At 38.8% G+C, this 24,350-nt stretch overlaps 2 protein-coding genes across 3 annotated transcripts; one reads left to right on the top strand and one right to left on the bottom strand.

Moving 5' to 3' along the window:
* Positions 1-2,582: 2,582 nt before the first annotated feature.
* Positions 2,583-3,221, bottom strand: LOC125189510. Its single transcript, XM_048086781.1, has one exon. It carries the CDS (start codon positions 3,219-3,221, stop codon positions 2,583-2,585), a length of 639 nt encoding a protein of 212 aa, XP_047942738.1.
* A 16,249-nt stretch (positions 3,222-19,470) lies between these two features.
* On the top strand, positions 19,471-24,133 carry LOC125186304. Of its 2 annotated transcripts, none has more exons than XM_048082654.1 (9): positions 19,471-19,788; positions 20,897-21,119; positions 21,259-21,311; positions 21,391-21,427; positions 21,773-21,844; positions 22,473-22,577; positions 22,748-22,904; positions 23,005-23,081; positions 23,776-24,133. In XM_048082654.1, exons 1-9 carry the CDS (start codon positions 19,676-19,678, stop codon positions 23,839-23,841), a joined length of 903 nt encoding a protein of 300 aa, XP_047938611.1. In that variant the 5' UTR covers positions 19,471-19,675; the 3' UTR covers positions 23,842-24,133. The 2 variants fall into 2 exon arrangements, with proteins under 2 accessions (XP_047938611.1, XP_047938612.1); XM_048082655.1 differs by lacking the exon at positions 19,471-19,788 and adding an exon at positions 20,621-20,666 and having other exon boundaries at positions 21,055-21,119.
* The last annotated feature ends 217 nt before the right edge of the window (positions 24,134-24,350 follow it).

The following is a 24,350-nucleotide window of genomic DNA, read 5'->3' as shown; positions in this document are numbered from 1 at the left end:
TCAAAGCATAAAATTAAGATTTTTTTCCAATTTCAAGAGTCCATTCATTTTCCCGCCTAGACGGAAACGTGTTAGAATCGGGCAAGGATCCCCGATCCCCTGCTATTGCATAAAACACAATAGATGGTATTGTGCACCCATACGGGCCTACGGCGTCATTTGGCTAAAATTCATCACCGGATTTTCTATTTTCTTTTTTACCCTTGGAGGGGTGACTACTTCCTTATTTATTGTAGTTTCTAGCACAAATTTTAATTATTAGAGTACATAGTTTCATCACCCATAGGCATCGTTTGCCTCAAATTTATCACCAAGTTATGTTTAAAATTCATCACTGGAGAGTTGTAATTATTGATAGAAAAAAATTCACCCAACTGCATTTCAATATTTAGGCAGGTGATTCATCTGCATTGTTATCAATCTAGCTCTGGCCATAAGTACAATATGATCCAAAGTCTGGGATTTCAAACAAATAAACATAAGTTGAAGATATACATACATATCGTACATAATAAAATAAACAAGCAATGTTCGAAATAACAAGAGATTATACTTAATTAATTAGCATACGTAATGTAATTAGTTAGTACATTTTTTATTTTTATGTAACAAACTTTCACACAATTAGCATTTCGTGGGAGAAGGCTTTTGAGAAGCAACTCCTACCTAAAATTTAATCTAATATATATACATGCATGCTTTTCATTGTCATATCAAACTCAAATACCATACAAAAATACATCAAGAATCAAGAAAAATTAAGAGATGGCACGAGCAGTGATGAGCATGCTGGTGCTGGTGCTGATGCTGGTGGCGACGGCAGTGGTGGAAGGAGCAGAGGACGGGAACGATATGGGGAAGTGCCTGCTGGAATGCAGCGAGAAAGTGGTGATGTGTGCGGCCAAATGTAGTGTTAGCGGTGGCAAAACTACATGCTTTGAGGAATGTGGGAATGTCGACGTTAAATGTGTTAATACATGCATCACCAATAAGGATCTTCCTGCTTGATTATCATTTCCTCCATTTATAACACATGTAATTAAATAAACTTTCCATTGTGTATCAATAAAACTATAATGTCCTCTTAATTATTATTCCGTGAATGAATTGTGCCACAGTTCTTAATTATTTTGAATATAATTTACCATGGAATCACCACTTTATTGGTATTGGGTTTGAATTGCATGGGAGGCCAAAATTTATCTCAGTCACACATAGAATAGAGTTATCTATGTTAGAATTGGGTTACTCGCTTAAAAGGTTTTTGAAAAATGTGAGTACTTTATTTCTAATATGGTGTCGGAACATGTCAATGATGGATTTATTTGTTACAAGTGTGGAAGTTCGTGATCTATTCGGCCCATATATTGAGATTCGGCCCATATATTGAGGGAGCGTATTGAAACTTCTTTTTGTCCCACATCGACAAAATGATGATTCTGATTCCTTTATAAATGAGTAGATAACTCTCATCCTTATAAAGTTTTTATAAGGGTGTGAGTGGCCAATTCTAACAAATTGCATTCAAAACTCATAGATCTTTTTTTAATTATATTAACATATATTGTTACTCTAATTTATTTTGTTTGGTATTATATATATTTAATTAGGATGGCATAGGAGACGTGACGATCATGCTACATAGGTTCGAAACATGAACTATATACATAGCACTCCCTCCGTCCCTCCCGGATAATTCGGGTCACTTTGACCGGACACGGGTTTTAAGAATTATAATAAAAAGTGGGTTGAAAAAGTTAGTGGAATGTGAGTCCTACCTTTATATATTAGTTTTATAATAAAATGTGGGTAGGAATAAGTTAGTGGAATATGAGGTCCACTACCAAAAATGATAAAAGTGAAGTGAGACAAATTATGTGGGACGGGCCGAAATGGAAAACTGGGACGAATTATCCGGGACGGAGGGAGTATATAATAGAAGGAAAAAAATATGATAGTAGTAGTTATCAATAATATAAGAGCATCCACAATGGATGCCCTAGTGCATGCCCTAGTGAGAGCCCTAGTGGTTGCCACGTCAGCATGCCCTATCTTTCTGTAATTGTGGAGCCCTAGTGCATCCCCTATCTATTATCCATTTCTCATTTCAATTTTAATTTTAATTTTTTTATGTTTACCAATTATAAATAGCAAAATTAGACTTCTAAATTAAAGAACTAGAAAAAACCATACTCCCTCCGTCCCACATTTGTAGTAATATTTAGTTATGGCACGAGTTTTAAGGAATTGATGGAGTGTGTAATTAATTAAATAAGATGGTGGAGTGAGATGATGGAGTGTGTAATAAATGAAGTGAGATGATGGAGTGTATAATAAATGAAGTGAGTTGGTTGAAGGTGGGTCCCTCTTTGACTTTTTGGTTTTTTTATTTTTGTTTTGATTTATTTTAATATAGATAATGGCATTTGAGCGTAATTTTAGTGAATAATGAGGTAAAATTTTATGTGCAAATATGGTAAATTCTAAATATTACTCCAAATGTGGGACGGACTTTTATGGCAAAATGTTACTACAAATCTGGGACGGAGGGAGTACATTACTTAATTTTTTTCTAAAAAAATTTACAATAAAGAGGTACAATTACAACGACCACTACGTGTCCAAACTTCTTCAATCATGTCGTTCATGAGATCAAGATGAGCTTGTTGGTTGCGCATGCTCTCCTGAGCTTGTAAACTCTCGCTGAGTCCATAGGGTAAACCTCGAACGACCGGCGGGGCTGCATGACCTGCGCTCGGAGCGGCTTCATCGTCGGACCACTGGCTAGCTGCACGACCTTCATCGTGAATAATCATGTTGTGCAAGATGATGCACGCGTACATGACATTGGCGATATGATGCATGTACCAGGAACGAGTCGGGCCTTTCACTATTCCCCAACGCGCTTGAAGCACACCGAATCCTCGCTCCACGTCCTTCCGTGCAGCCTCCTGCTTTGCCGCAAAAAACTCTCTCCTCGCACCCGTTGGGCAGGAGATCGTCTTCAAGAAAACTGGCCATCTCGGGTAAATGCCGTCGGCTAAGTAGTACCCCATATGATGTTGTCTTCCGTTGGCAGTGAAGCTGATAACCGGACCGTTGCCATTGCATTGCTCGGTGAAGAGACTGGACGAGTTCAGCACATTGATGATGTTGTTGGACCCCGCCACGCCAAAGTGAGCATGCCAAATCCAATGGTCAACGATTGCTTCAAGGATCATCGTTGGGTGGGTACCCTTATACCCACTGGTGAATTGGCCTCTCCACGCTGCAGGACAATTCTTTCACTCCCAGTGCATACAATCAATACTCCCTAACATTCCAGGAAAGCCGTGCACCGTATCGTGCATCCGCAGCAGGTCCTGACAGTCTTGGGCATTCGGCTTGCGCAAATATGTGGCGCCAAAGGCGTCAATAACGCCTGCACAAAAAATTACCAGACACTCCCGGCCAGTTGTATCCCCGACGTGAAGATACTCGTCGAACATGTCCGCCGTAGTGCCGTATGCCAACTGACGAAGCGCAACCGTGCACTTCGTCAGCGGGGATGGACCCTTTCTGTGGGCCGCATCTTCCCGCCACTGGAAGTACTCGTCGCGCGCCTCCAATGCGTGAACAATCTGGAGAAACAGCTCTCACCGCATCCTAAACCGTCGGCGAAAAACCGTCACGCCCCACCGGGGATATTCGGCGAAGTAGTCCTCGAACAGGCGTTGATGAGCTAGGACATGCTCTCGACGGGGACCTGCTCTTGGGCTTGCTGTTCGGCTTGCTCTTGCTCTTGTATTGCACGAATACCGGCGAGAATCTGGTTCCCGAAAGTAAACATTGCGCGTTCCATAGACCGACCAATATCTTCCCCGGGAAACATTTTGGAAAAGTGAGTGAAAGAGATATTGCAATGGAGAGAGAGTTGAGAGAGATGTGTGAGAGTTGTGTGAAAAATGAGTGAAATTAAGGTATATTTATAGAATTGGAAAAGAAAAAAAAAATCCGCGTTGATCGGGCCAACGCGTGATCGGGCGCGACCCTGCAATAGGCGCCCGATCGCACGCCCGATGGATCGGGCGCGACCGAACTCTCGGTCGCGCTCGGGCGTGCCCGACGCCTGCAATGGATGCCCGATCACGCCCGAGCCCGATCTCGGCCGATCGGGCGTGAGATCGGGCATCCATTGTGGATGCTCTAAGTTGTGACCCCGAGTTTAAAGAGCATTAATTGCGTGTTATTATTAACCAAAAGCAATAATCCAAGTGGTTGACAAGAGAAGGCAAATAAGACACTCATGAAAAAAGAACAACTACCTTAACAACCCTTCACACCATTCTCATGCACTAAAAGTCTTAAACAAGGAAAGTATAAGTTTCTACAAATTCAAATTATGATCAAGATGGCTCCTCTCCTCCCCACTATAAATATCAAGTGACAGGCTCCTCAATCGAAAATATTATATCAATAACAATAAGATGAAGGTCACGAGTTCAAATCCTTTGGTTGCAGGATTGCTCGTTATGGTGCTCGTATGCATGGTAGTAGTGTTGCAGCCTGCGGAGGGCCAATCCCAAGTAGGGCAATGCCTAATAGGATGTGGCGGGAGCACGATGTCGTGTGGAGTGGACTGTGGAGCAAGGAGAGGAGGAATAGGGAGCCTTGCTTGCTACCAAGGTTGTGCCACTCAGGATATAACATGCCTAATATCTTGTTTTGGCAGGCAAATTCTTCCGAAATCCAAGTGTGACTAGTTCTCATATTATCATTCTTTGCTATATTTTATATGTGTTGTTATTCACTGGAGTACTAGATTTTGGACACTTGGATTTACTAATAAATTCTGTCTACCTAGCTTGATTAATTTTGGCGTTGCGATTTCGAATGATTGGAAAATTATTAAGCAAGCTCTAAAACATTAATATTTGGGCATTATAACATTATTAAGACCTATATATGTTCATAAATACACATGAGAACTTGATAAGGATAAAAAAAAAAGCAGCATTAAATGTGATTCATTTGTTTATGATCACAACTTTAATTTATTAAAGTTATAGTACGACTTTTTTTTGTTGTCTTGAAACATGATCGGGCTGGCCCACTCTCAATCGATTGTAGCTACATAGACAGTTCCCAAATTCAAGTGTCCCGTCTATGCCTGTAAATTCAGGTATCCGTGGATACCAAATCCAAAAATTTGAGTACGCGAACCCGAAATTTCATAAATATCATATCTAATTCCTGACCAGTATGTGAATTCACACTAAAAAAAAAATACTGGTTACCTAGCACACAATTCCAAGCATCAATATGTGCTCGGACCTTTCCGAGCACAAAGACAAGTAGACGGAGGGATGAAAAGTTGTGTACTTACAGAGCACATTCCGAGCACGTTGACCGTGCTCGGAATAAGTATTTGCAATTCCGAGCAATTTCAGAGCATCCTATGAATGTGCTAGTAAATTCTCGAGCTCCTAGTACGTGCTCACAATAAATTATCTTTTCCACCAATGTTTCCGAGCACCCACTTATTTGTGCTTGGAACTTTTCGAGCACATATAAACAGTGCTAGGAATATGTAGATATTATTGTGTTAGTCAATAAAAATCTTCACAAATCTTATTTTCCAATTTCATCTAATTAGAGCATCTCCAATAGCGGCTAGCCCACCGGCTAGCCGATTCGCGTCGCTAGCCGGTTGGGTAGCCGAACCATTGGAACCGGCCAGCGGCATTTCGGCTAGCCGATTGGCGAGCTATAGCCGATTTGCGGGCGCTAGCCGACGGCTGGCCGATCCCGCTAGCCGCCATTGTAGGCTCAATTTCGGCTAGCCGGTTGCATTTTTTTATGCATTTTTTAATTGCATTTTTTAATGTATTTTTTATGCATTTTTTAATTGCATTTTTAATGGATTTATTTATGATTTTTTTTTAATTATGTAATTTTTTTTAGGATGAACCTTTTTTTAATTTATATAAAATTATTGCATTTTTTAATGTATTTTTTTAATAAATTAGTGAGGAGTAGAGTGGGGCGGTGGCTCGTGTGTGAAAGCCCGGATTTTTTTTTATTATGTAAATTTTTTTATTTTTAGTTAACATACTTTTTTTTATTTAAATAAAATTAACGAACTTTTCCCGTATATGTGTCATAAATTTAATTCCGTATTTTGTGTTTAATTCCGTAAATGTAGTTGTTTTTGAATTATTTTTATTGCGGCTAGCCTGTGGCTAGCCTATTTGATTAAAATGATGATGTGACAGGTGGAGTTTTAGTGCTGATGACATGGCAGGGAAAAAGAGTGGCTAGCCTGTGGCTGGCCTAAAGCCATTGGAAATGCTCTTATGACGCTAAAAACCTTCACCCTTCTTCTCTCTCCGCTAAAACTTCCACCACCGCTCTCTCTCCGATTCGCCGCCGCCTCTGCCACCAAACCATTCCGGGATGAATTTAGGGATTGTGGCGGTTGGGATGTTGGGTGAACTGGTTGCCAATATGACCTCCAGCTTCAAGTTTATCACGCGAAGGTCCCAAATCGTAGGCGTATTTTTCCCCAGACATAAATAACGAAAAATTGAAACAAATTATCATTAAATTTTGATTTTGCAATAAAAGAAATTATGTCTCCAAAATTCAAATTCTACATTTCTTTTTATTGACTTTGTCTCATCTAATATAATTTTTTTTTATAAATAAATGAACATAGATTTAAAGACTAGGTCATAGAGGACTTGAATCCGAGAAAAATATGGTCCGAGAAAAATATGGAGCATAAACCTCAACTAATACATTAATTCATCGTATAATTGATCTCTCTATTTAAAAATTTAGAATAACTAAAAATACGAGTGGTAAGGTTGCTTAAATGGTTAATCAATATTTTATTTGATAACTAAGCAATTGAGGTTGATTTTAAGTTAATCATTAGCCGTCTATGTTGGTTATATGTTAGGTTCTGATGATCACATTACAACAAACACAATTCTTGGTTAGATTCGAGAACCACTTGATTTAATCGAATGAATCGAACTATATATATCATGAGATTTCAATTTTAACATATCTTGAGATTTCAATTTTATCATACATTAGAAATTACTCCCTCCGCCCCATTAAAGATGACCCACTTTCCTTTTTAGTTTGTCCCAACCAAGATGACTCATTACTTAAAATGGAAATCCCTTTATCTCTACTCTATACCCTCTCTCTTATTTTACTCTCTCCATTTAACACACAAAATAAAATTGCATAAAACCCCGTGCCGCCCAAGAAATGGGTCATCTTCCTTGGGACGGAGGGAGTACAACATAGTACTACAAGTTTAACAATAAAAATATAATTATATTCAATAGATTATTACCACCGCATAGAGCAACAAAGTAAAACAACTTTCATGAATCGTCTTCAGTATAACAACTACCATGTTTATAAGAGTAACCACAATAGACCGCCGCGACGGTCTATAGTACGACGAGGAGGCACCGCAGCGGTCGGGGACAGCCGAGTCCTCGAGTACGACGACGAGGAGGCGCGTGGTGGGCGAGATGGTGGCGCTGCGGTCTATTGTGCGCCGCGACGCTAATTTCCGAATTTTTTTCTTAATTTATTTCTATAAATATAACCTCTTCCTCATTTTTTACTTCACACGTCCACACTACAAATCCACAACCATATTTTCATCTCTCTAGAGTTTGCACAATGCAAGGTCACAACTGTGATTCCCACGACACAGGAGAATCACAATAAGCGAGCAACGAGAGCCAGTATTCAAGCAACGGGACTCAAGTACCGAGTACCGGCAGCAGCACCGGCACAGCCGCCGCGCCAGATATGGGGCTTGGGTACGGTGCCCCTCCACCCCAGATGTGGTGTCCACCCTCCATCCCATCATGGTTCCATCAGAGTGCCCCTCCACCCCAGATGTAGGGTCCTCCCTCCAACCAGAAGACTTTGGATCGACCCCAATCGGCATTTGGGGACTACCGGCCCAACATTGACGCGGTGAACAATCCAGTGATTGATACCACTACTCCCTTTGCCCCATCCCCAGTCCTTCGCTGATTTTAATTCGATGACATTCGAGCAGATGGGTATCAGTCCAACGCAGTGGGAGAATCTTGTATCGCCCTCGTCATCGGCACCCATACATGGACGCATGGAGATGTCGGCGTCGAACTGGAGAGGGGGTGGGAGTCAATGGAAGAGTTCGTTGTTGTGGCAAAGGCGTGGTTTGCAATCTCGGAGGATCCAGAAAGCGGTTTCTGGGCCTACAACATCACCACCTACAATGTGTTGAAGCCGGAATGAGGACCAGTTCCACAAAAAATGGAAAAGGATTCAAGTCATCGTCAGCAGGTTCTCGGGCATCCACACGAACAATCTCCGCCTAGCCGAGAGCGGCCACAACGAGGCCGACATAAAGAAACTATCGTACAAGATGCATAAAAAGAATGGGAAATGTTTCGAATTCACCTACTGGGATGAATATCTCGTTCTCATGAATTGACTGAAATTCAATGTCGTCTGTGAGGAAGAGGGTCAGGCGCCGCCGAAGTGGACGAGACTCGGAGCATCCGGGCAATACAGCAGCAATAGTGGCTTACATTCTATCGACTTCAACGTAGAGGTCGAGGAGGAACCTCCGGCCACACTTTCCCGCCGCCGACGTCCACCAAGTCAGCAATCCACTATTCGGGACGCAAGAGCCGGTTCTTCTACTTCTAGATCTCGCCTGGGAATGTCTGCGCAGGCGGAGGTGATGTCCGATAACTTGATGCTTTAGCGGCAGAAGGAGCTGGTCGAGGTCTATGGACGTTTGACCAGCGAAACCAACCCGAGGATCATGCGGACGTACAAGGCTCTCATAAAACAGTTGTTGGTGTTAGAAGGATCGATCAATCTGACGATGGCGTAAATGAGCTGCAATGCCAAACGTGCAACATGGCATGTATTAAATCTGATTTGGACCAAAGGAGCGATTCACCTCAGCTGAAAGAAGATAATATTTGCCGTTGAGATTTATCTGCTTAAATGTCTACTGTTGAGATTTATGTGCTTAAATATCTGAGTTTGTTAGTGTTCTGAATTGTTCTCATTCTTTGTATATAAATATGATGCTCATGTACTCTGAACCCATTGTGCAATAAGAAAGAAAAAGGCACTGCAGTTCAATATCTATCTCTCGATCTTATTTTCTCTTTCAACTATGGTTTTTCATATACTTCTTCAGTTGGGCCAGCTGGGGTTCCGACTATTAGGCGGAGGCTGCTGGGGATGTCATGCAGTTGTTGCGGCGGCTTGAGGGGATGAATTATGTTTTTTTTAATGAATTGTGTTCTTTTTTCTATTTATTTTTGTACAATTGATTTTGTTATAGTCTATTAAAATATACCAACAACTAAAAAAGTATGAGGCGTGGCTGAACAAGTTTTATGACTAGGCGAACAAGTTTTTTTATGACTGAAGCGTGGCTATTTCACTATTGTGGACACTCTAACATGTCATATTGATTTGGCACCTTTCGTATTGGTAGTAATGTGTCAAATGTACTCTACATCAGCTATGATTTGGCCAGAATTATTTGTTGGGCAGAAAAATCATAAAAGCCCAAAGTTCATATATTTACATTCAAAATAAAAAATTCAAGGAAAAAAAATCAGAAAATTTTTAAAATTCATTTACGGGCAAATAACCCCTATTATTAATTTCAATTTGTACAATGGGGGGTCCAAATTTTTACTTCATCCGTCCACAAAAAAGTAGGCTCACCTTTTCATTTGTGTCCATCCACCAAAATTAGTCTCTTACTGAAAAATGGATAGTCACTCCTAATTTATTATTCACATTTTATCTTTCTCTTTTCTACTTTATTCACATTTTCTCTTTCTTTCTCCTATTTTACCCATTTTATGATTATAGAACAACAATATTTACACAAATAAAAAAATAAACAAAAATTACACAAATTCTAATGTGAGAAAATAAAAATTACTCCAGCAAGTTACAAAATAAATAAGTCAATTAATAATAAATGATAAACAAAATAGACACCAACACCAAAAAGTTCTCCAAATGATCGTCACTGTAGCCATGAGTGCAATCCTCTTAGCCATCTGGACAATCTGTGAACCTCGAATCTGTCGTCCTGCCCATTTGATGACACTCCTAATCGTTGTTGTTCTTCTCGCAATGTCAAGCCAAAGCATGATCTTTCCCCAAACTGCCCAAGTATTCGAGCACTTGAAGAAAAAGTGATCCACTGATTCCTCCTTCTGGTGGCAAATCTAACAAGTGGCGTCCAAATTCTCCAAAAAGTGGAGGCGATCCCGTGTGGAAAGGCGTCCTCGAAGTGCGAGCCAAGTAGTGAACGATTACTTAGTGACTCATGCTAAATTTGCAACCAATATGTCACCCACAAGTGTATGGGGTATGTAGCACATGGCAAGTTAAAATTATCGATCCTCGAAGACTAAATGCCGGCTTGAGTACTATGATCCAACTTTGAACACTATCTAGACTAATAAAAGGGGTTTTGGGTTTTTCTTAAACTACGAGCTGAGAACAAAGAACAAGTAAGCAAATAAAAGGTAGTTTTCACTCAAATTTGGGAAGGTAGGGATATGGATCCGTTGGTATGGATCACGGGTGTTCACCTAGAGATCATGCTCATCTATTGGGTCTCACGGGTGGCTAGGAAGGCCGGGTTAGTTGGTTAGACCCTCTCTCGGGTGCATCTAACGCGTTGATCGGCCTCTAATGTCGGAGTCTCATCCTTAAACTTCAAGACCGACTCCTAAAACCTACGGACCCAAGCCCTCTCTCTAGCTATGCATCTCTCGATAACATTAAACGCACGAAGTTGTTGATTATTTAACAATCTAATTAAGCATCTCTCAATGACAATAATTAGAAAAAAGACATATCCAATTGGTAGCTAAGCAATTAGACAATGAAAAAGCACAATAACCAACAAACCCACCACAAAGAGATAGATAAGCATAAATCAAGGTTTAACCCATGAATTCCATACAAACTTCACCAATATCCCTAATAAAGACTTAGCTACTCATAATGGAAGCTAAAACAAAAGTAAATACAAGATCATCAAAGGAAAACATAGTAGAAATGGAAAATAGAACTCCCTAAGGTGGACTTGATATTGAGAGAATCTTTCTTCTTCAATCTCTTGAAGATGTGATAAGTCGTATTCTAAGCCTTGGTTACTGGTCAGTATGTCGTGAAATACATGTATTATCTGCAAAACAGTTGCTTAAGTGTGCAGGATTGAAGGATCCAAGCCAGTAGGTGGCGATTCGTGTGACGCAAGTGAAAAAGGGCACTAGAAGGGTGCGATACTGACCAGAATGCATGCCAGAGAAAAGGCTCGAGATGGAGAAGGAGGATAGCTGGGATGATTTTTTTACAAGGGCAAAAAGGTCAAAGTGCGGGAGAAGTCTACCCTAAAAGCAAGGGCAAGCCTCCCTATAAAAGAAGCCATTTGGAGAGAGAGAAGGAGTTCGGTTGGGAGTTTGAAAAAACACACTTAGTAGAATTCTCTCTAGAAGATCCATCCTTCAGCATTATCTTACCTCTCGTTCCTCGCCACAGCCATGGTCACTTGACGTCCAAGAGTCTGCCGGAGAAGTCATCAGTTCGCTTTCCAGCCAGTTATCGCAGTAGTATAGTAGTATCATCGCCCGGAGTGGCACAAACAATCTTAATCGCTTTCTTAGTTTAAAGTTTACTTTTGTTCATTGCTAGTTATTTTGCAAACACTCATCGTTGTTGCTCTTTTGAAGTACTTTGTTAATTTCCAGCCTTTACATTATGAAGTTTCTATTTCGCATGTCACTTTGGTTTGAGTTTGCTTCATTCTGCCTAGGGAAGTTAGATTTAGTCATTGCTTTCAATTTCTAAGTTTTATTTCTTGTCGAGAGCTGTTGATTTGAAGTTGTAGCTAAGTTAGTCAAGTTTTCGTGCATGAGTTTCTTTTCTGAGCCGTGATTACCACCTTGCATGTCAGTCAGTAGAAGTAAAAGTTGCAGTTTACCGTTTAAATTAAGTTTAAGCATTTTAATCGATGGGTCTTGAGTTTGAATTCATGAATCTGAAGTTTAGTTATGGTGTCTGTGTTCATATGATTTTTGTTAATACTTGGTGAAGAATAAAACGTCAAAATCAACTTTAGTTTGAACCACTTTTACTTTTAAGTTACTTTTTACTTTTGTTCCCTACTTTTCAGAGGTACTATCCAGACTTGTCAGAAAGCCCCCAGCCATCAGATACACTTTGTTTTCTAACTTTCCTCTTTTAGTAACTGTCTACTTTCCGTATGTCTCTGATACACCTTGTCCCCTACTTTCACGAACACTCTCATATGTCTGTTATTATTCCGCCTAGTAGTCAGTAGAGTACCACCTTTATTTCCCGTCTAGGTAAAATCTCAACCCAAGCGTGGTAGCTAACCAAAACACCCAGGAAAGTCACCACAGTTATCAAAACGTGTCCATCCTCGTGGGATTCGATCCTTACCTCCATTATACTAGCCAGTAGAAATGGGTTGAGGAAATTTGTTTGAAGTCAGGTCTCGGTCGTCGTATCAACGACTCAGCTGGGTCGGGAATCTCTTCCTGATCAGTTGGATACACTTCAATTCCACATGCGAAACCATCGAGGACAGAGAACCTAGGCAGCACTTCAAAATCCTCCTTGCCTTCAATCTTCTTGAATCTCTCGATTTCTCTCTCTATTTTGTAGTGGGGGAAGTTAGGATTCGAAAATGAGTGAGAACCCTTTCATACTCGGAGTGAAAATCAGGATTAAGTGAACACGCATACAAAACACCCGGTCGGGTGATTTGTAAGTGGCGAAACACCCGACCGGGTTTTCTTCCCGAAGCTCGATTTCTTCAAAACACCCGACCGGGTTTTCCGAGAAATGGGAAACACCCGGTCGGGTTTTTCTTCTGGAGAACTCCTCAAAATTCAGCTTCGGCTCGTTTCAACATGTTTTCATCACAAAACTACGACAAACCCATTAACTCACCTAATTAGTGTATATGTGGTGAAAAACCTATATTAAACATCTTAAACCATCAAAAGCACTCTCTAATCACCCATAAAACAAGCCTAAACTATGAGTTTGTCAACTCCCCCAAACTTAAACACTTGTTTGTCCCTAAACAAGAAGAAGAAAATAAGAAGACAAACTCATGTAAGGATGTTGGAGTGTCATCATTGCCTCAGTCGAAATAAAGTAATCAACAAGTATCAATGGCCTCGTACACAAGTATAACATTATAAAGTATTGCTTCAAGCTACTATCATGTACTCAACCTTGCCAATTTGCCCTCACAAGGAGAAAATGCAATGTGCATTTTAGAAATTTCACTCACTCTCAAAGTGTATAGGCTCTTGACATAACTCTCAAATCATCAAATCATGCATAGTTTACCATATGCTTGCTCGAAATCTACACTCTCCTCTACTACAGTGTGATTAAATATCTAAGGTCCGAAGGTCTTTTCTATAGGTTGTAATGTAGGCTCTTTGAATAGGTGAGGTAATTTTTGGCTAAAATGACTTTAATCCCCAAGTTATGACATTCAACTTTACCAACTTTCTTCCCCAATCTTAACTAGTACTAGGCTTTGCCTAGACTCTTCTCATCTACCAATATTCCACTTTTGTTCAATACTTCTTTTTCAACCTTCAAGGCACCCTTTTTCACCAAATGTCAATTGCTCACCATTTTTCGCTTTCATTTTTCTTTTCTTTTCTTTTCCTCCTTTTTTTTCTTTTTCTCCATGCTTTGCATGGTATCATCACTATTTTTTTATTTTTTCTTTTTTCTTTTTCTTTTCTAACTCAACAAACTTGTTTTTCATTTGCCAACACCACTTCCACATTTCTCTTTGATTTTTCAAAAGTCCCACATGAAAATTCCAACCCCTCGGTTTGTCAAAGAAAAGGTTTATAGGCTCAAAGTGGGCTAACAAGGATTATTAACATAACGGGTAAAAATAGGATTTGGCTAATAAAAATGGCCTAACATCCTCCCTTATCTCTATAGCCACTATGTAGACTCAAGGAGATCACGAGCAAGTTCTAGAAACATATGACATGCTTGAGATAAAACACACATTTATGGGTAATATAGGCTTAATTCTCACAAGGTCATTTTGGCAAAAGACAAGGCACCATGCAATTCACTTTAGGCAATTTGAAATGAAAATTACATGTTACTTAGCCATATCAACAAAATTTTCAAAAATTTTTGCACAAAATTATCATTAGCAACTCCTCCAACAAATCCTCACACTCGTTCAAACATCACTTTCTCTCACCCTACTATCATTCTACCCGAGGGAGATTATTAAACACACTAAGAAAACAAGAAAAACATACCTAAAAAAGAAACATAAACACAAAAACAATTGGAACACAGAAACAAGGACGGGAGCCTCAGGAAACGCCGCATGTTCAAATTCTTCATACTCATCCGGATCAACTTCTTCAAATCTTCTATTCGGGTATCGGGAAGCGATGGCTTGGTGGATTGGGGAATTCATCTTCCAATTTCTCTTCTCCACGGGCCCATTGATGTACGTGTTGATGGGGTCCGGAAGAGAGAAGTGATCCTTTAACCTTTGCAAGAAAAAGGCCTGGCCTCCATCTACTCCAAGATCATGTGATCTCCGGAGTGCTTCAATGTCCATAACCTTAGACCCTATATCCTGCTCAAGTCCCCTCGTATTCACACCCAAGTGTCGCGCAATTGCGCCCACCACAGCACCGCAACATACAGTCCCCGTACTCCTCTTTGACGCTCGCTCTATGTTCTTCACAATATAGTGAACCATATTCATTGGCATTTTGTGTACAAGGCACCATAGCAAAAATAGCTCATCTTTTTGTACACTCCCTGTTTCGGCACGTGCAAAGGGATGATTGTTGCAAGCCTTTTGGACTAATCGGAGAATTGGGTTCCGGATCATGGAACCATTGGCATAAATTTGAGAAGATAGGCATATGGATCCGTTGGTATGTATCACGGGTGTTCACCTAGAGATCATGCTCATCTATTGGGTCTCACGGGTGGCTAGGAAGGTCGAGTTAATTGGTTAGACCCCCTCTCGGGTGCATCTAACGCGTTGATCGGCCTCTAATGTCGGAGTCTCCTCCTTACACTTCAAGACCGACTCCTAAAACCTACGGACCCAAGCCCTCTCTCTAGCTATGCATCTCTCGATAACATTAAACGCACGGAGTTGTTGATTATTTAACAATCTAATTAAGCATCTCTCAATGACAATAATTAGAACAAGACATATCCAATTGGTAGCTAAGCAATTAGACAATGAAAAAGCACAATAACCAACAAAACCACCACAAAGAGATAGATAAGCATAAATCAAGGTTTAACCCGTGAATTCCATACAAACTTCACCAATATCCCTAATAAAGACTTGGCTACTCATAATGGAAGCTAAAACAAAAGTAAATACAAGAACATCAAAGGAAAACATAGTAGAAATGGAAAATAGAACTCCCTAAGGTGGACTTGATGTTGGGGAGAATCTTTCTTCTTAAATCTCTTGAAGATGGAAGCCTCCTTGCCTTCAATCCTCTTGAATCTCTCGATTTCTCTCTCTATTTTGTAGTGGGGGAAGTAGGGTTCGAAAATGAGTGAGAACCCTTTCATACTCGGAGTGAAAATCAGGAGTAAGTGAGCACGCATACAAAACAACCGGTCAGGTGATTTGTAAGTGGCGAAACACCCGACCGGGTTTTCTTCCCGAAGCTCAATTTCTTCAAAACACCCGACCGGTTTTTCCGAGAAATGGGAAACACCCGGTCGGGTTTTTCTTCTAGAGCCCGCACAGCTTCTGCAAAACACCCAACCGGGTTTTCCGAGAAAAGGGAAACACCCGGTCTGGTTTTTCTTCTGGAGAACTCCTCAAAATTCAGCTTCGGCTCGTTTCAACCTGTTTTCATCACAAAACTACGACAAACCCATTAACTCACCTAATTAGTGTATATGTGGTGAAAAACCTATAATAAACATCTTAAACCATCAAAAGCACTCTCTAATCACCCATAAAACAAGCCTAAACTATGAGTTTGTCACTTAGGAGGGACAAAGTCCTTCCAAACATACTTAGCCAAGAAACGTCTCTCACCTCTCGATCTAAACCAGTCATAAGCCTCATGAACCCTTTTTCCCACAAACCATGTGCTCCAGAGGGCTGTGATCTCGTCTCTAGTGCTCTTGCCCAACATCTCATCCCGGGTGGATAAGAGCTTCTTGATGAACATGGAGTCCCTCTTCTTGTGCGCCGTTCACTCCCAGATCATTCCGTTGCCAATATATTTTGCATGAATCCAACAAATCTAGAGAGAGTCCTTCTTCGAGAGAATGTTCCATAGGATCTTGGCATGAAGCGCCGAGTTCCAAGCCTTGAGGTTTCTGATTCTCAAAACTCCTTCCTTCTTCAGCTTGCAAACATCATTTCATGCAACTTTACCATAATTCTTTCCCCAAAGAAAAGTGCGAGCAATCCCAATGAGTTTCTCGATGACTGTCCCAGGTATCGGAAAGGCTTGAAGCCAATAAGCTTCCACGCTCTGCAAGACCGATGTAATCGGTTCCATGCGCCCAGGAAAAGAAAGAGTCTTACTTGGCCATTTTTTTATTTTATCCGTCAGCTTGTCGATCAATTATCCATAGTCTAACTAAGCAAGTCTCTTCGATGCAATAGGAATGCCCAGATACTTGCCAACCCTATTGATAAATGATTAGGTAGTGAAACCATATATACATAATGGTGAATGTGTTATAAGAAACAAAATCATGTTCAAAATACAATTTATAAATGACAATTATGGTTTTAGAAATTTCAAAATATTTGCGTTGTTCCATCTAATTATAGTAGACAAATATAGGAAAAGCAGAAGATTTTAACAATTTCTTACCATTTCTAACTTGGTGAAATACCCTTCCCCTGTCTTACATCGTTTGTCAACCATATATAAAGACAAACACACAAAATCACACACTGTGTGAATAGCACGTGCCAGTAAATCATAACTTGACTCTTTTACTACAAAGACAAGATTAATTTTTTAAAAATAAGTTGGTGGAAATTTTACGTTAATATTAATAGTCAAGATTCAATTTTTATAAAAAACAAATTAGGTATAAACTGTAACATCCGATGTACCATACACCAAGTATCACATAATCTCTCATCTTTTATTATTCATGTATTACTCAAATATATTAGAAAAATCATGCAAAATGGTAGAGCCCATGTAGGGCAGGGTCACAGCAAGTAAATCACTTACGTGGATTGAATATTAACATATCATCTTCATTCATATTCATATATGTTTGACTTCTGAACCTTTCATTTTAGCGCATATCTTTCACGTTTCATATGAAGGAACTTAGCAACACTCGAACAATGGCTCAAGGGACACTAGCACAAGGCTCGGTGGCTATCGAGCCATCGTGTGCAAGGCCGTCGAGCTATCGTTTAAGGCCGTCGAGCCATAGTACAAGGCCATCGAGCCATCGCGTGCAAGGCCGTTGAGCCATCGTGCAAGGCCGTCGAGCCATAGTGCAAGGCCATCGAGCCATCGTGTGCAAGGCTATCGAGCTATCATGTACAGGGCCGCCGAGCTAGTGTGCAAGTCACCGTGCCATAGTGCAAGGCCACCGAGCCATAGTGCAAGGCCACATGCCATATGAAAGGCCATCGTGCCATTGTGCCATATGAAAGGCCATCGTGTCATCGTGTAAGACCATCGTGCCATTGTGTCATAAGTCATCGTGTCATCGTGTCAGGCCATAGTGCCATCGTGCCAACAACACACCAATAGACTTGCATATTCTACACCTATCAAAAGCACAAATTTTGGGATTAATTTATCAACCTAATCGCTTACACTAAACATGTTTGCAACGTATAGTTCACAGTCAGTTGAACACATGTTCCATGGACTAATTTTCAAAGATATTAAATTCCTACGGAAGCGCGAGGATAAAAGATCAACTATATAAACTTACCTAATCTGTTGTCAGATTATCCTCTGAACAATTCAAATTCAACAACACATCAATTGATTATTCAATCCAAGTCTATGTTAAAGAGACGATAAACAAAGATTAAACATTTATAACGATAGAGGTCTCTAAAGTGATAGAATCTAACATTAAACACATCAACAATGTCAAACGTGAATTCAAAGGTGTAGAAACATTCAAACAAGCCTAAATCACAACTTGGAGCAACATTGAGAGTTTAGCCTAAACACATGGTAAAAATCACAATGAAAACCATAGGAAGCATGCTCTCGTTGAGTGGAATTGAGATTTGGAGACGGATCGTCGGAATGTTGGCCGGAATTTCTTCCTTCTCTTCTTCCTCTTCTCTTTATCTCTTTTCCTCTCTCTTTTTCCGTCCAAAATCTGTCTGAACAATCCTCCCAAAACTGCCTCCAAACTATTTGAAAACTGAATTCGGCAGTTACTGCGTGTTCGTACCCAGTTTACCAAATTGGTTATTTTGCCCTACTTTTTCGAATGACTTTGTTCTCAATCCAAGCTTCATTCTAAGTCCCGTGTTTACTATCCATTCTGTTTCCTTTACCATAAAACATACTTTTGCAAGCATCAAATCATATAAATCATGTAAAGCTATGGGAATAAATATGCAATTTGATTCACATCAATAATTCATGTTCAAGTTTGTAGCATTTCCAGTTTAGTCGAAGTTTTAAACATATTTCTAAACTTTGCTTGATGGAGTATACAACAGCAGAGAAATGATATGCTACATACCTTATGTGAGCACCACTCTCGTTTGACACATGTTTAACGTTGTTCGTTTCGATTTATATATTTAGTTTGATTCTAATACATGAAAAAATGTTATTGAAGTTTTTAATTTTACAAAGTTCATAAAAAGCAAAGCTCGATTTAGTCGTTTATTAATTTATTTGAAATTATAGAGAAAACGAGCAAATCGAGCTTTGATTTTTTTGAATTTTGAGAAATTAAAAACTTCAATAATATTTATAAATGTATTAGAATCAAACTAAATATATAAATCGAAACGAACAACGTTAAATGTGCATCAAATGAGAGTAGTGCTCATATAATGAGCTCATATAATGAGCTCACATAAGATATGTAGCATTTCATTCCTCTACAACAGCATAGATTATTTATGAAAAATGAATTATGTAAACTCTATTTACAAATAAAAACCTAGTAGTAGGAGTATATAATAATAATAATAATAATAATAATAATAATAATAATAATAATAATAATAATAATAATAATAATAATAATAACTTGCGTAGAGTCGCATAGGCTATAGTAATGCGACTTTAGCACAGAAACGGCGGCCATTTTGTTGGTTGCTTTGACGCAAAGTCGTTGAATTTTATCTGTGGACCCATTTTGGGTACAGCAAATCCGGCTGCCCAGCCTTCAATTCTTACCATTTCTGGGATTCTTTCTCTACACTACTTCCAAATTTTGCTCTGATTCAAATCCTCCTCCAAATTCCCATTTCATTTATCTAATTGTTGCAATTGAATATTTGATGGATATGATGCGTTTCAGATAACCCAAAAGAAAAAAAAAAGTCTTCTTTTTTCCTTTATCTCACAACATGATGGAGCTGAACGGAAATTTCCTGCCGCAATTCAGAGTCCGTCCCACCCGTTTCGGATTGCTTCCCTCAATCAAACACCAGCCTCTGCTTGTTGTCGCAATATTTACTGGGTAATTTTTTTCAATTTTCTATGTGGAGGGAAAATCCACTCATTCCTCATTCTTGTTGAATTTGTTGTGATTGGTTTTAGACTTCTATGTGATTGTTGAACCATACATATATTTTTGTTTTGATTAGTTTGGGAGAATTGTTAAGTGCAAAACTTCTTTATGATAATAAGGAAAAGAAACTGATATTGGAAGAGTTAAGTGAAAAACTGATTTTGGAAAAGTTAAGTGAAAAAACTGATATTGGAAACTAGTGTTTTTTTTCTTAAATTGTTTCATGAATCTTTAATGCTTTTCATTTGGACATAAGCACCTGTCTTTTGCTGGACATTTGCTGACTCAGGCTTAGTTGGTGGTTTGCATAATGTATCATTATTGGAATTAAGTGCATATTTCTACTGCTTTGAATCATTTGGATAAAAAATATTCGGGAGCCACGCCTGAGTGAAAGAATGATGGGTTTTAACCGTTTTGTTATGGTAGCATTTAGAAGAAAGGCAGGGGATCTTTGAATAACCTTAAACATTTGAGGAATTTAATAATTGTTGATTGTTAAGTTCATGTACTTACGGGATCCTAACTATAGTTATGATTTGAAGTCCATCAATGAAATGTTCATGGTAAAGCCGCCTGGAAAATCTGAGGATTGGCCCCTTAGTTGGGTTGAGATGTGAAGGAATAATGCTTCTTTCTAGTTGCATCAATAAATGAAATGTTTGTCCTAGCATATTTTACAAGAAATGACATGTGAATCCTTTTTTCTGTCTGTGTGTTGGTTGTTAGTAATAATGGCACTGTTGTTTCCCAGTTCTTCAAAAGCAATCCCCTCACTGCTGCTGAAGATAAACAAATGGCTGCTACCATTTGCAAGTGGAAACTAAGTTCGTGTTGAATGCGTTACTCATATGAATGTTGTGTTTCTTCGGAAGCCAATTTAGATTACTCATGGTTGAACTGTTGAAGTTAACTGATCTTTGATTGCAAACAGTCGAAATGAAAATTTGAATATAAAATTTAGTTGGTTTAAAATTGTTTGGTAAATACATTTACTTGTGCCTTTTGGGTCATCGTTAATCTGGCTCTTTTCCCTGAGTACATAAAAACATTTCAGGGAACCTCTTCCTGCTCGGCACTATCGGTGGAAGAATCTCGAAGTTCACTGTAATAAAGAAAAAAGCACACAGAATTTGGCTCTTCCTAAGAATGAGATATCAAAGCTACATGAGCTCTCCTTTGATCGACCACAGCTTACTGACCACGAATGTACAGGGGCCCGAAGGCGAGAATTTGGCCATTTTGTTGCTCGTGATGCTATACTGGATGAAGAATATTGGGTTGGTTTTGCTCTCTCTTTTTCATTCTAATAAATACATATAAATACAATTCATAATGCATTATATGTCCCATGTGGTTCATTTCTTTTTCTAAAAGCACTTCAGAATTCTTGTCTCCATGTCTGACTAATAATCGCAGACAGCAGCATGGCTCCGAGCAGAAGCCCATTGGGAATCCTTTTCTTATATGAGGTCAATAATCTCTAGTTTAAGCTATGTTGGAGGCTTCACTGTGCTAATAACTGATGTAGATAATTATGTGATGTTTCAGGCATGTTGATAGTTACAAAAGAAAGTATGCTGAGGAGGTGAGTCCAGTGAATTCACTTGAGTGTTTATCATACCAGCGTCTACTTTTCACTTTTCAGAATGGCTAGCTGTCCCTATAGCCGTTATATTGATAACCGACTAAGTAAAGTAGTATTCCTGAGTTTGTTTATAAGAACTTATTGAATATCAATGGACGCCGTGCAATAAGTCTGCTTAGACATCAACCTTCCCCTATAAACCGTTAATATTCTCTTTATGGTGATTTGTACTGGATAAACTCGATAGCTTCTAATCGCAATTTAACTTTATGACGTCTTCATGAGCCTTGTTCTACTACTTCCTTTTTTGTGAGGAATTTATACTATATTTTCTAAACTTGGCAGGAATTTTATGCTTTGAAGCGAAGATGTCATGGACAAGAGGGGAAGTCATTGAACTGCTTCTGTTTTGTTGCAGTAAGTCATCTGAATCATTGCATGAGTTTTTTTAATAATTGTGCTAGTTTATTTCTTTTTAGTTCACAGTGTTGCAAAGGGAAATATACTCCCTTAATTAGGTAGGGATGGCACCGGAAAAAACCCAGGAAGCGGCAAAGGACACCCTAGTGTCTTGGAAGTGCCTATGTAGAATTAGGCAGAGATTTTTAACAACACTATTAGATCTTGTGATGCACTTGTGTCAGTTTTAGATAATTTTTTGGATATATTTTTCCCAGAATCTCATTCATTCTCTTTATGTTTTAATATTTAGAAAAAGAATAAAATCATTACCTTCTGTTAGTTTTGATTAGGCTCAGCAATCATTCATTCTATGACCTATTTGATGATATTTATTCCAAAGTTCTGCATTATGTGTAAATAATTATTGAAAAAGAAGTACTTGAATATGTTTGCAAAAGATTGTCGGTGCAACAAAAAATCTCATAGAATTATGGATACTATAACCATGTTTAATGAAGTGTAATCTATAATTGTGTATATGCATGCTCCAAATATTATCAGAGTTGGAGTATTTCTTGACTGCAGTTACCTTGGAAATTCTTAAATTCTTTATTTTTTTCCTTTTTTTTCTTGACATTTGTAGATTAAGAAAGAAGATAAAAATGTCAGAAGAACAGTCCTGAACAGTATCGTGGGAACATTGGATCTAAGCATCAAGCAATTCAGGCAAGGGGAAACACATCTCGGGGTACAATCTTTCATCTGTCAAACTGATGCACTTTTTTATACTCAACAGAGCAATTTTGATCTGTGTAATTTAGTTTTCGAAAGTGGAAATGAATGATAAATATTTCAGTATTTGCAAGATTGCTTTATAAGAAGGCCATTCCTCAGACACGATTTATTTTTTCTCTGCAGAAAACAAAGAAACTTTCTGCTGTTCTGGCTGGCCAAGAGGCTTTAGAAACCTGTAAATATGCTTACATCGCTAATGTTTGTGTGGCAAAGTTTGCTCGCCGCCGGGGCATTGCTTCGAACATGTTATACTTGGCTGCCGATGTAGCCACAACGGCAGGTTTTGTATTGTCAATTTGAATAATCATTGTTCTCTATTGTTTACTTTTACACAGCATATCCCATTTGCCCGTCTAACTTTGTCCTGGTTTATGAAACAGGGATGAAGCAGCTTTTTGTTCACGTGAATGCAGATAACAATTCTGCCCAGGATCTGTACAAAAAGATTGGTTTTGAAGTGAGTTCCTACTCTCCCAATGCACTAAATTTGTACTCCCTCTGTCCCAAAAAGATTGTCCCAATTCATTTTTTGCACTTGTTTTGCAAAAATAATAATAAATAGGTAAAATTGAAAGAGAGTAAAATAAGAGAAAGAATAATGTAGGTAAGACTATTCTCTACATTATTCTCTCTTTTACTTTACTCTATCTCTAATTTAACTATTTATTATTATTTTTGCAAAACGGGTGTGAACGAAAATGGGACAATCTTTCTGGGACGGAGGGAGTAATTTTTTAAAAATTATTATTTTGTTAGCTATGAAATGAATACTTTCTTTTTAGTTATACCTTCCCTTGCCCACAAGAATTTTAAAGTTTAACACCACTGCTAATCTTTTATCGCCTTTCCTAACCCTAGACATAATGCTGTCTCGACCTTTCTCATTGATAAACTTGTCTTCTCTTCACTGGCCTACTAGTATTAAACAAGACTTTGTAGAGGTCCACATCTCTGTAAAGTGATGTTTAAGAACAATCGTTGGTTTTTTCGCTACTATTGAAGTAATTTATTCCAATGGTTGTAATTTAGGTAATTTTTTGTCGCCTCATCAAGCGCCTTTGCATTTGTGGTGCAATAGTGTTATATCATTCAATCGGCGTAGTTGGAGAATTATAATTTGCACCTTAGTTTTGAATATCTCTGCCCCGCAGGTGGTTGAGGAGGCTTCTTCTTCAACTTCGGACGATGATAAGATACTGATGTCCATGGAACTGTGATCTGGTGATGTGCTGATGCTGATGCTGCCTCATATTGTACAGTGCCTCTATATTCATTAAGTCAAGTACTTGTTGGTTTTCTGTGTGTCTACTTTTTAATACTACTCCATGATTAGGTATATATATACATAGAAGGTTTAGCACAAGTTAGCAAACTGTAATTACAATTGTATCTGTACATGAATTAGATAGTTCAATTAGGCTACATGCATGTTTCTTTGCATTCCTGTGTAATAACAATCGATTGGTCTCACCCATGTAAAATATGTAAACTTTATTTAGTCTGATTTCAGTTCTGTGTGTCTATTGACAGAAGGGGCAAATGCCCTCACTCAAATTTCTCATATACATACATAAAATTTGTTATACAGCAAAATTATTTCAATTTACTCATTAATTGCTCCTTCGAAAATACTTATAAATTGCAAAATATGAATTCCTGGCTGCGTCCATGCTTGCAGAAGTAAAAACTTTGATTGTCAATCGTGAAAGGTTCCATTTGTTAGTCT

Source organism: Salvia hispanica, chromosome 5, assembly GCF_023119035.1.
Source record: "Salvia hispanica cultivar TCC Black 2014 chromosome 5, UniMelb_Shisp_WGS_1.0, whole genome shotgun sequence".
Classification (NCBI taxonomy): domain Eukaryota; kingdom Viridiplantae; phylum Streptophyta; class Magnoliopsida; order Lamiales; family Lamiaceae; genus Salvia; species Salvia hispanica.
Note: the sequence above shows the minus strand (reverse complement) of the source record. Positions and strands in the feature narration are given on the sequence as shown.